General features: G+C 33.9%; 1 protein-coding gene and 1 pseudogene across 1 annotated transcript; both read right to left on the bottom strand.

Moving 5' to 3' along the window:
• Positions 1–4,195: 4,195 nt before the first annotated feature.
• Positions 4,196–4,840, bottom strand: LOC106297680 (uncharacterized mitochondrial protein AtMg00310-like). The gene has a single exon (XM_013733876.1). It carries the CDS (start codon positions 4,838–4,840, stop codon positions 4,196–4,198), a length of 645 nt encoding a protein of 214 aa, XP_013589330.1.
• A 2,823-nt stretch (positions 4,841–7,663) lies between these two features.
• On the bottom strand, positions 7,664–8,893 carry LOC106297679 (annotated as a pseudogene).
• Between the last annotated feature and the right edge of the window lie 3,996 nt (positions 8,894–12,889).

Raw genomic sequence — 12,889 nt, 5'->3', positions numbered from 1 at the left:
CAAGAAACAAAACATGTGTGATTTTTTTCCCGGACTAAATTGTATCGGAATCTTACACGATGATTAACCCAGTCTCTTGAGTGGATTCTTACATTCGGCTAAGAGACGATTCTTAGTTTTTTTTTAGATTTTAACTAAGAAAAACTAAGAACCATCTACTATGATTAACCTCAGTCTCTCAAATGTTCTTAGTTTTGGCTAAAAGACAGTTCTTAGCTTTTCTTAGATTTTAACTAAAAAAAAGTAAGAATTGTCTCTTAAATAAGAGATATAAGAACCGTCCCTTAACCGAAAAATATATAAAAAAAATCAAATCATGAGTTAGACCCCCGGCTAAGAGACCGAGGTTAATCATGCTCTAAAAGCCGTCTCTTAGCCGACAAGTATATAAAAAGAATCAAATCATGAGTTAGAACCCCGGCTAAGAGACCGAGGTTAATCATGCTCTAAAAGCCTTCTTTTAACCGAAAAATGTAAAAAAAAAAAGTCAAATCATGAGTTAAGAACCCCGACTAAGAAACCGGGGTTAATCATTCTCTTGATGTCTTCTCAACATGTTAAATCTTTATGGTCCATTTATTATTTCAATTAATACTTAGATAATTCATAATACTGACCCCTATGGTTGACAAAGCTATATTTACATTTTAGAAATTTTTTTGGCCAAAACACATGTTAGAAAATATTTCATTATAATTTTAGTATTTTATTTTATAGAAACTTCTCCCTCAATAAATTTAATATATATATTGCATAGCCAAATATTTACTCATTAGTGTATATACTTATTTTAACAAATTAATAAAATAAAATAAATTTCAACTTAATTGATTAACTATGTATTGTTAATTATTTACAATATAAATATACATGTAAGTACTGAATTTAATAAATATATAAATTATTGAAACAGATGATTTTCAAAACTTTTATCTTACTAATATAATCTCCAACCTAATATTACAACGCCAATATAGTAAGATAACTTATCTTATGGAAATTGATTTACAGATCACAATTTTTGAAACCATTAACTTAGTTAACACAAACATGGTACACATTTTTTGGTTTGGAAATATAATATTATACAATTACTTATTTGGTAAATGATTAACTATATAACACTAATAACTAACAAGGTAACAAATATATAAATATAAAATAAACTAGGTGTTTTGTCCGCACATGCATTAATTCTTACGAATACTTATTAGTTTATTTTTATTTATTCAAAAACCATCACGGTAAGTTAACATTTATGTTTTGAAAAAGTTTAAATTCATTACCAGTTTATTTTTATATGACAAAAAAAATCATTAAAATATATATGCTAACTATTGTATTGAAAATTTAAAAACACTCATATATTAGAAATATTTCAGAAAATATCTTTATCCAAATGTTTGATTAATATTTAATAATAAATTATTTTATATCTTAATTTTTAACTCTTATAATATCAAATACTATTTCAAGATAACAACACAGTATATAAGAATTATTTTTATTTCTTTAAATATGATATTGATAATATAAAATTTGTTTTTAACTATATAATAAATTATATATAAAAATTCATTAAGAGTATCATCAAATTTAATCACTCTAACTTTTAACGTGAGAGCTCGAATACGAAAAATCACTTCACAAATAATAGTATAATAAATTATTAAAAAAAGTATAACATTGCAAATTGAAAAAAACATCCGCGCGAGTGCGCGGATCATGGTCTAGTTTACGATTACAAAGTGGTTCTTAATTCTCTTCCTTTCTAAAAAATAAATATTTTACAAAAAAACATTTATTCCTAATATATATTGTATATTTTAATGTATTTATATTAACTAATAATAAAAATTTGTAAATCTTAATAAAACTATTTGTGCTTAGGGGGATTTTAATTTTACCATAAGTCTGATACTAATTTTCAAATTCATTCTTGAAAATAACCATTTTCGTATATACTTCAAATTTTTGATAAAATATTAAATTAAAGAAATGATATGTACATTTTGGTATGGATGTTTTTACTCTGGACCAAAGTCATTACCTTAATCCGAACAAAAAATACAAAAAAATCCTATTATTTTTTAAATAAAATTTTATATTTTTATTTATAAAATACTTTTAAAAATAACTCTTATTAATTATGAAAATAAATAGTATTATAATTTTGTATATATATTTGTTTAAATTTGTATAGTATTTTAGACCACTTCTATCTACTTTCACCCTTCAAACATATGTTTTAAACCGCTAAATATGTTTGATCCACACTTGTACCGCTCGATCCGATTGATCCACTCATGGTCCACTCGATCCGCTTGATCCCTTAGATCTACTACGCCTGATCCGCTTTCTCCGTTCAAAGCCAAAATCACATGTGCCAATCTGCCTTTATTTTACACGTTGTAGGTAGGTACTTACGACGAGATCCAAGAACTCAAAGTACAAAAAATGTCACTGGCCGTTAGATTTTTCTCATATCTTGATTTGTCGAATCACACGAGGGACCTATCAATTATTGCTGTCGCTAAATGCGAAAATGATATACTCCCTATAAAAAAATCGTTGCGTAATTGAATACAATATCCAACAAATATAAAAATTATACAGAAAAGTGAAAACAATTTAATTTCGAAACAAAAATACTTATAAAACAAAGAATTTTGATTTGTTGTTAAAATCCTAAAGAACCGAAGCGAAATTGATGAATTTTATATCGTTGTTTAGAAAATTTTTGTTATGCTTTTATCATGATTTAGGAAAATACACATTCAAGGTTTCTATATAAAAATTAGTTTTTTGCCATCTTTATTAAAATTAAACATAAACCCAGTACAAAGGCCCATAAACATATAAAAAATAGTTTTTTTTTTTTTTTTAACGTCAACTTTCATTACTTATATCGAACTTACATGATCCATATGCAAAAAAGCATGCAAAATTTGAGGTACATAATAATGAAATTGAAAAACTACTCCATGTTCAACTTGTTTTGCTAGAATGTCCGCTGCTCCATTTGCTTTTCTACTAACCCACTTGAAGTTGATGCTTTGAAACTTTCTTGCCCATCATCTTATATCACGTATCCAATTATAATGGTTGAAATGTAATTTTTTATTATTCAGGATGTCAATAGCCTTTTGACAATCACTTTCCATAATCATTTGCTTATAATCAAGACTCCAACAATGTTGTATGGCCATCAGAATCGCATGTAACTCACTTTCAAGTGCATTTTGAACTTGTTTACCTCTTGCTTGGACCGATCCTTTGTAAACCCCATTTTCATCCCGAAGAATCCAACCAGCAGTAGCATCACCCAACTGTTGTCTAAATGAACCATCAGTGTTGCATTTGATCCATCTTAGAGGGGGCCGTTTCCATTTCTTATTTTCCTCAAGCGTAGCATCTCCTCCTCCCCTGCTATGATTTGGTATATTCAAAAGGTCACTCTGTTTCCATTCATTTGCATCTTCTTTCGCATATCTTAACACAGCCCTCCACAGAATATCTTTTTGTTGAAAAACTAGCATGTTCCTACTCTTCCAAAGCCTCCATAAAATCCAAAGAGGCAAGTCTTGAAAATGAGTAAGTCTTGTGGAGAAAGAGTATTGTAAGCATGCCTCTATCTTCTCTTCAAGCGTCGCCGTGGGGTTATTGATGATAAGGTTAGAGAGCCCTGAAGCTCTCCAAATACCTGTAGCATACGGACAGCCAAAGAAAATATGCTCCTCTGTTTCTTCTACATTGCAACAACGTCGACAAAGATCGTTCTGAGTGATATGCCTTCTCTTAAGATTGTTACCGGTCGTTAAACAACCAGATAGCATCCTCCACAAGAAATGTTTTAGCTTCGTAGGAGCGTTTGTTTTCCAAATCTTGTGTTTCAATGCTGCTGTTCAACGAGTTGGTTGTGGAGGATCAATGCTGCCGTTCCACGAGTTAGTTGTGGAGGATCGATAGTTGGCAGATGAGTTCCCAACCAATACCCAGACTTCACTGTATATAAGCCATCTTCATTATAGTGCCAGCCTAACAGGTCTTGTGTTGCCACATGACTAATTCTAATAGCAAGAATTCGATCCACATCTTCATCAACCACCATCTCGCGTATAGCTTCTGTTCATTCCATTTACCTCGGTTAACATCTAAATATTCTTTCACCTTCTCTCCGTCAACCAATATATCTCTAGCTCGTGGTGGTCTTGGGATGATCAGGTATCCATGGATCAGTCCACATGTTAACTAGGTCACCATTGCCCACTATATACCGTAGTCCTTTAGTGATCAGGTCACGGCCATATAGGATTGACTTCCAAGCATAAGATGCTTTCTTCTTCAGTGTAGCCTTTAGTATATCCCCATCTGAGAAGTATCTGGCGCGTAGCATGCGAGCCATAAGACAATTAGGATATTGCATTATCCTCCAGACCTGTTTACTTAACAGAGCTTGATTAAATACTTCCAAATCTTTAAACCCCAATCCTACTTCTCTTTTTGGTACACTGACTCTGTCCCAAGAATACCAATGAAGTCCCTTTTTCTCACCCGAGTTCCACCAAAACCTTGCCAAAATCGCATTAATCTCCGAGCAGGTCTCCTTTGTTAATCTAAATATATTCATAGAATATATTGGCATTGCAGCTGCAATTGCTTTGAGCAATACTTCTTTACCACCATGAGAGAGGTGTCTATCTTTCCAACTTTGTGTTATTGATTTCACCTTATCAATAACATATGCAAACATCCCCTTCTTCTTGCTTCCCACATGTTCTGGCAAACCCAAATACTTTCCAAAGCCCACATCATTATAAATACCTAATAGAGATCGCATCCTTGTTTTAACCCCTGTTCGGAACTACGCTAGGCGCTAGTCGGGCGGCAATCCCGGGCCTAGCGAGTTACCAAAAAATCGGGGATTAATCGGGGTATACGCGGGGATTAGTTTTTTTCTATTTTTAATTATAAATATATATATATATATTATTAAATGTGAGAGTTTGACGTAGAAACATCAGTAGTCTAGTGGCGTAGGTCGCTTGTAGAGCTTTTAGAGGTACACGGTTCGATTTCTCCCTGTCGCAAGTTTTATTTTGTTTTTATTAGAGCACGAGTTTAAAAAAAATTAAAACACCACTTGTATTTGTCCCACATCGTTAGCTCTGACTAAAGGGAGTCTTGAAGTTTGCTAAAAATACACATAGACCAGGAGTAACCCCTTTCAAGACGAATGGGCTTATTATATGGGCTCGAGTATTTGTCAACGAAGTCCAATATTTTACTGATAAAATCGGTTTAATTGGCAAGTAATAGGTTAATAAAACGATTAATTGGAATTCCGATTAATTGCACCGATTCGGTCAAAATCGCGGCGGTTGACCTCCGTCTAACGCCTAGGCGGCCGCCTAAGTGGTTAGGCGGCCGCGTTTTAGAACACTGGTTTTAACTGAGTCATTGACCTTAGCTCCAAATGTGATAGATGATTTCGAGAGATTAATTGCTTGGCCAGAGACTGCCTCATATAACCCAAGGATAGACTTTAACTTCTTAGCTGCTTTGATATTAGCCAATGAGAAGAAAAACGAATCATCAGCAAAAAATAGGTGACTAACCGCTGGTGCATTGTTGGATATCTTCACTCCCATAAGTGATTTGTCTTCCCCCGCTTTTGTCATCAGGTGTGAGAGTACTTCAGCACACAAAATGAAAAGATAAGGAGATAGAGGGTCTCCTTGTCTGAGCCCCCGAGCGGGTGTAATGAATCCTTCTGCCTTCCCATTAATTAGAACTGAGTATCTGACAGCAGTGACACACTCCATAATCCAGCCAATCCAACGCCTGTCAAATCCCAAATGCTTCATTGTCTCAGCCAAAAATCTACATTCTAAACGGTCATAAGCCTTAGTTATATTTGTTTTCACAGCCATATACGATGTAGCTTGCCTCTTTCTCGCTTTTAGACAATGAAAGACTTCATGAGCAACAACAATGTTATCTGAGATCATTCTTCCAGGGATAAAGGCATTTTGATTCTCAGATATAATGCTACCGAGATGAGCTTTAAGCCTATTAACCAAAACTTTAGTAATGATCTTATAAGATACATTACAGAGCATTATTGGTCGAAAATCCTTCATACCAGATGGAGGGTAGACCTTCGGTATCAGGCATAGGTTAGTGCAACTGAGTTGAGGATCCAGATGTCCTGTTTCAAAGAACTCCGTGATTTCCTTCATGGTCTCCTCCTTTATATCATCCCAATAGTGATGATAAAACACTGCAGAGAAGCCATCAGGCCCTGGTGTACGGTGAGCTCCTATATCCATAACTGCTGTGAACACTTCCTCCTCTGTAACCATATGGGTAAGATCTTGATTCATCTCTGTAGTAACTCGTTGTTGTAGATTCTGAAATACTCGAACATACTGATGTGGATCAGTCCCTTCAGAGGCATAGAGGTTTTGGAAATAGCTAACAGCCACTTGTGAGATCTCTGAGTGACCATGATATATAACCCCTTGTTCATCTTGAATTGAGTTTATTGTATTTTTAACTCTTCTTCCTTTGGTTACAGCATGAAAGTATCTTGTATTCCGATCTCCAGAGCGCAACCAGTTGATCCTGCTTTTTTGTTTCCAGTATACCTCCTCTTCAATATAGGCTTGGTTCAACTCTTCTCTTATTTTTGTTCTTCGTTGTTGAGATACATTAGCTGAAGTGATGGCTTTGTCCAACAAAGCTCTCAACGTTCCAATTCTTTCCTCAGCGTTGTTACGGTTCTGTCTATTCCATCTAGATATGTGATGTCGACAACTACTCAATCTTTGAGCTGACGGCATCTGTAATAGTTGGGTCTGACCTGTTCCTCTCCAGCCCCTTTTCACACTCTCCGCAAAACAATCTTTAGTCATCATCCGACTATCAAATTTGAAAGTTCTCGGAGGTTCATAACTTTCTTTATTGATAAAAGACACCAATGGTCTATGGTCAGACTCACCTATCTCCAAATACTCTGTCGGAGATGCAGGGAAAATATCAAACCATCTAGTATTTGCCATGGTACGGTCCAAGCAGCATTTAACCAAATGTCTTCCACGTTGACCAACCCATGAAAGTCGATTACCAACAGAGTGCAAATCAGTGAACTCACAAGTTCTCATCATCTGTCGAAATTCACTGAATGAGTTTTCAGGTCTCAGCCTTCCTCCTTCCTTCTCATGATTCCCCAAGATCTCATTGAAATCTCCCAACAAGAACCACGGGGGTTGTCTTCTAGTAAGACTTAATCGAGTTAATCTTTCCCAAGTGTGATGTCTGAAAGACGGGTTAGGATGCCCATACACAAAGGAAAAATAGAAACTGATTCCATTAAAATCAACGTTACAATCGACAAGCTGAGCAGACGGGCTAATCACATACAAACAATACAAACGAACTGATTGCTGAAAGAAAATAACAAGGCCACCTCCTACTCCTACTGGGGGAACAACAACAGAATTAGAAAAACCTAGCTGAACTCCTACATCACGCACATAGTCATCTTGCTGTTTAGTTTCTGATAGACACAGAATGTCCGGGAGATATTTGCGACATATCACCTTGAGGCGTCGAACCGCCGAGTCTGTGCCTAAGCCTCGACAGTTCCAACAGGCTGTCCTCATGGTGGAAGAGGTGGTTTAGGGCCCACCGCGCCTCTCATGTTGTTGGTGTCAACCATTGCTTCACCCACGTCTGCTTCCATCTCATTCTGAACCATCACTCGACCTTTCTTGCGTTTCACTCCATTAGTCCCACTAGCTTCCCTCTTATGAAACATCTCTGAGTTGTCAGTAGCAGCTGAGAGCCAGGCTTTCCTCTTGTGTAACGATTCAGATGAATACTCTTTTGGGACAACCTGACCATGATGGTAGAGCGTATTATACATTTCTTCAACATCTATCTCACTGGAGAACATCGTTTGCTTCCCTTCACTTTTCCAAAGGTGATCATCATCATTTTCTTCCTCCCATGCCCTGATGTTTCTTTCATACTCCTCTTGCTCCGGGTCTAAAGGTTCTGCTACAGCCTCCACGTTGTGCCCCTCAGCCTCATTATCTGCGTCTGCTACTTCATCATTTTCCTCAATGATCTCTTCAATAAGGACTCCTTGGTTTGGTACCAACTCCACATCAGTATCGTCGCCTTCACTGTCATTATCTTCATCATTCTGGTCAACACCTCCATTTTGAATCAAGCAGGCACCGGAGTCATGCGTGATCATGCCACATGTTTCACAGAACCCACGAAGCCTCTCGTATTGGATCCTGAGGAGAGTGTTAACTCCAGGGGTGAATTGGAAGTTTCTCTGAAACTTCAGGGGACTGTTAACATTCTAATTGAGGCGGACTCTGACAAACTCCATTCTGCTTCCCACCTCCTCGTTGTAGTCCATTTGGATGTACTCTCCTAGTACTCTCGCAATGTTAACAATCACCATTCGGTTCATGTACTGGAGTGGAATGCCCCTAATCTGGATCCAGAAAGGAATGAAATTGAGCATCGCCATGTCCATCAGAGGCGTCCAGCGCTGGAGAACAAGCATACGATCCACATATGCCCATGGGCCTCTTCTTATCACCGTATCCATTGCTTCCTCAGACGGGAAGACGAACTGGAATCGTCTGTGTTCGATAATTCTTCCCCGAACCAAGCCTTCAAAGCCCCAGGATCGTGGCATAGAGGCAACGATTGCTCGAAGGTTTTGTTTTCTAGGCATCACCGGACGGCCAATTAGGATGAAACGGTTCTCCTCCTCCACCTGTCTCACCACATCAGCCGGCAAGACAAAAGGTTCGTCATCAGCGCCCAGATTGATATCTTGTAAGGATCTTCGGATGTTCTCCGCCATTAAGGAATTTAGCGATCTGAGATGTCTAATTGAGATTTTTGTAAGATAGTTAGAGCAAGTTTGATACATAAACGATCTTTCCAATCTTTCTTTAAATACCCATTTCCACCATAACTGTATTAAAACCACTACATCACGATTACCCATCTGAGGGATCGTGGAGAGAGACAACATCGTGGTTGATTTCGAACAGAAAATCACCACAACATTGAGAAAAAAATCATCAACCACGCAGATCGTGGCGAGAAAAAGAAACCATTTTGCTTTCGCCTTTTTTGTCGCCTCCAACATCGCGCCCTTAAAAGTTGATATTTATTTTTGTTCATGTCTAGAAAGTATACATGGAAAACATAATTTCATTGATAATCATTAGTTGCTGGTAACTGAAAGGACAAAATTATTATTATTATTATTATTATTATTATTTGTTAAATGTTTATCTTACTAAACGCAAAAATGTGTTTTTTTTTTCATCATGAACCAAAAAATGTAAAAATAAAAGAGGACTGATAGGATAAACAAAGATTGGCTGAACTGGTTGATTGAATTCAAATTCGGATCAACCGAACCAAATGCTTAGAAGAGAGGGATCTTTTTGTCGAGGTTCTCTTCTTCAGTCATCGCCATTATCTTGTTGCATTCGTTTAATGAATGGTCGTGTTGACTAGAATCCTTCGAATCGATGTTCAAGCAGCGAAAATCTTCTAGAGATAGAATTTGACTACGTATTGATATGTTTAGCGCTACTTACATGATGTGAATGTATCTTAATTAGGTATCTTCCGGCCGCTTTATTATAAACATAATTTCGGTCACAGATTTTCAAAAATTTTCTTTAGTCTACTGGTTAAATCTGAAAGCTATAAACTTTCTTAGCCCGACTAGGGTTCGGACATCAACAAAAGATGCCTATTTTTTTAATTTGCTTCTGATCTTTGATTTTCTAGGGCCAGCACTGCATGTGACTATAAACGAAAAACATATTACTGAAAGTTGCTTATATATGGTCTATAGCTAAAAAGTCAATTTTTTTAAGTGAAGTTTTGTTGTTGTTATATATGAACATCAAGTAGAACAAAGAGTGTTTTTGTTATGAACATCAAGTAAAACAGAGAGTCAAGTAGTTCCACAACCACTGCATAACTTACATACATCAAATTAAACGCAGTGAATTTATTTGGATTAAGATCTTAGCATGGTCGAAATATTAATACTCACATAACTGATTCTAGTTAATCAAGAGTTAACGAATGGTTTAGTACTGTGCATTTCCTTTTAGGTTTTAAACTAACACTAGACTTTGACCCGCGCGCCCACGCAAGTGTATTTTTCAAAAATATGTTTCTATTTGTTTTTCATGTCAATAATATAAGGGTTGAGCAAAATGCCCGAATCTGAAAAAACGAACCGATCCCGGTCCGAAAAAATAGTACCAAACCCAAACCGAAATTGATTAAATATTAGAATTATTCAAAATTTTGGTTTTTGGAGAACTGAATCTGATCCGAACTGAAGTATTTTGGGTACTCGACTGTATCCGAAATTGATTTATATACTTATATATATTAATTATTTTTAGATTTAATGTATATAAAACATCTAGAATATATATGATACTTTTAAGCTGGTTTAAATACTTGAAAATATATACAAATAATCAATAGTAAATATCTAAAATAGCAAAGTATACTTAAAACAACAAAAATACTTAAAATAATTATTGATTCTCTATCCAAATATTTGAAATAAACTAATTTATATGTCAAGTTAAGGTATTTTGACATATGTTATTCAAATTTATATTTAATATATTATTTTGTTTATAGTTTTTGAGAAATTTAAAGTATATAATGGATTTTAAAATTTTAAAATTAATTTAAATGGTTATCTGAACTCGAAAAATTAATTTAAATGGTTATCTGAACTCGAACCGAATCTGTAAAAATCCGAAGCGAACCCAAACTGAATTTAGAAATATTCAAATGGGGCTGAAATCTTTGACCCCGGAAACCCGAAATCCAAACAGACCTGAACCGGACCCGATTTGGTACCAGGTAGATAGTTTCTCATAATATAATGGTTCTAATCTAATCTATTAAAATTGAAGTACAATTACTATTTAACTTTGATTTTTCTTTAATATTTACAACATATGCCATTGCTTAAAAAACTATAAATTTATCACAATCATTTATTATTATTTAGGTGAAAGTAACCGATTTTATTTTAACCACTCGCTCCACCACTTTGTAATTAATATTTAGCCATGTTTGTTATTTGGTTTTTGAATACATTCCTAAAAATATGCAACACAATATATTATCATGTGCTTTTAAGTAATTAAATGATTTCTTTCTAACTATATATGATTCATTCGTGTGTGTGTGTGTAAGATTTGCGGATTGACATTTGAATACAGAGACAATCAAACTACTCAAACTTTCTTAGTTTCAGCTACAGAGACATTTCAATGTTTTGTTCATTTCTACAAACCTGGCTTTTGAATTTTGATTTATTATCGTGTGTAAAACAAAAATTATGAAAATATAATTTTTTTTTTAATATCAAACCATTCAGAAAATATACCTCCACATTTTAACCAATACTAATAACTGAAATAAAGTAAACATTCAAGAAACAAAAGAATGATGTTTTCATTTTTATCTACCATATTAATAAACGTATATGCATCCTTTCAGCACATATATTTTAAGCATTATAGCTATTTAAAAAAATTAAAAACTTATATAATTATCCTATTTTAAATTTAAATAATTAAAAGTAAACTAAAAGTTAAATAAAAAGGTTAAATAAATAGATTTTATAAATAATATTTCTATTAATAAATCAAAAATATAAGCACATTACTTTTATAAAAAAAAATTGCTATCCATGTTTCCAAACAAACTTTTTTAAAAAAAAAAATTAGAATCTATGTTTCCAAACAAACCTTTTTTTTTAAATTGCAATCTATGTTTCCAAACAAACATTTTTTTAAGCTGCAATCTGTTTCCAGATAAATTTTTTTAAAAAATTGATATTCATGTTTTGTATTTGAGTTTTAACAATATAGATATACAAAAAAAACTAAAATATAATTTGCCAGTATGATGTTGAAAATGCCAGAAATTGACTTTTGTATTACTTTTATAATTTGATGATGCTACCTTATTTTCTATTATTTCCCTTCTTTTTGTCAACGACAGTGCTATCGTATTTAATAACGTACACTTGGCAATTAAGCAGTTATTTTCATACAATTCTACATTAATCGAGCATGCACTAACATTTTTCTTCGGCAATAGACACCATATAATGTTTGAAAGAATTAGTTACTTATAGAAATTGCTCTTCAACCAATACCAATATGATACATTCTTTAAGGTTTGACTTTACGTTTTAATGATAATAAAGATAAAAAAATAATTCTTAAACTCTACATGGTTGTCTTTTATGTTTTTAAGCTCGTTGATGATGAACTGATCAAAACTTATAAGTAAAAAAGAAAAGCAAGTAGCAATATTTTACGGGGAATTAAAAGTACTGTGACATATACGGTCTGTACCTGGCGTAAACATAGTATTCTCCATTAATTTAATTTTCTTACATATTTGATGTTTTCTAGTGCTGGTTGATTATAATATTACAGTTATAAAATATTACATAAATCCTTTCATATCTGATATATATTTTTACTAGGATTTACATTTGACTACACCATGCTGAACGGTCTATAAAAATCTGTCTAACCACTTTTAGTTATACTATGTTGAAAATCTATGTATGTACATTTTCTTTTCTGTTAATCCATATAATTTTTTTTGACATCAATCCGTATAACTTTTTAATAAATCATATTTTTCAAAGATCTGAATTCAGTTTTCATTGAGTATAAACATTAAATGAATTATGTTTAACATATGTTCACTACAAGAAAACAGCGATATTGTGACGGACATTCCGACGGAAAATGAAATCCTCGAAATATACCGAGGA

Source organism: Brassica oleracea, chromosome C6 (genome assembly GCF_000695525.1).
Source record: "Brassica oleracea var. oleracea cultivar TO1000 chromosome C6, BOL, whole genome shotgun sequence".
Taxonomy (NCBI): Eukaryota; Viridiplantae; Streptophyta; class Magnoliopsida; order Brassicales; family Brassicaceae; genus Brassica; species Brassica oleracea.
Note: the sequence above shows the minus strand (reverse complement) of the source record. Positions and strands in the feature narration are given on the sequence as shown.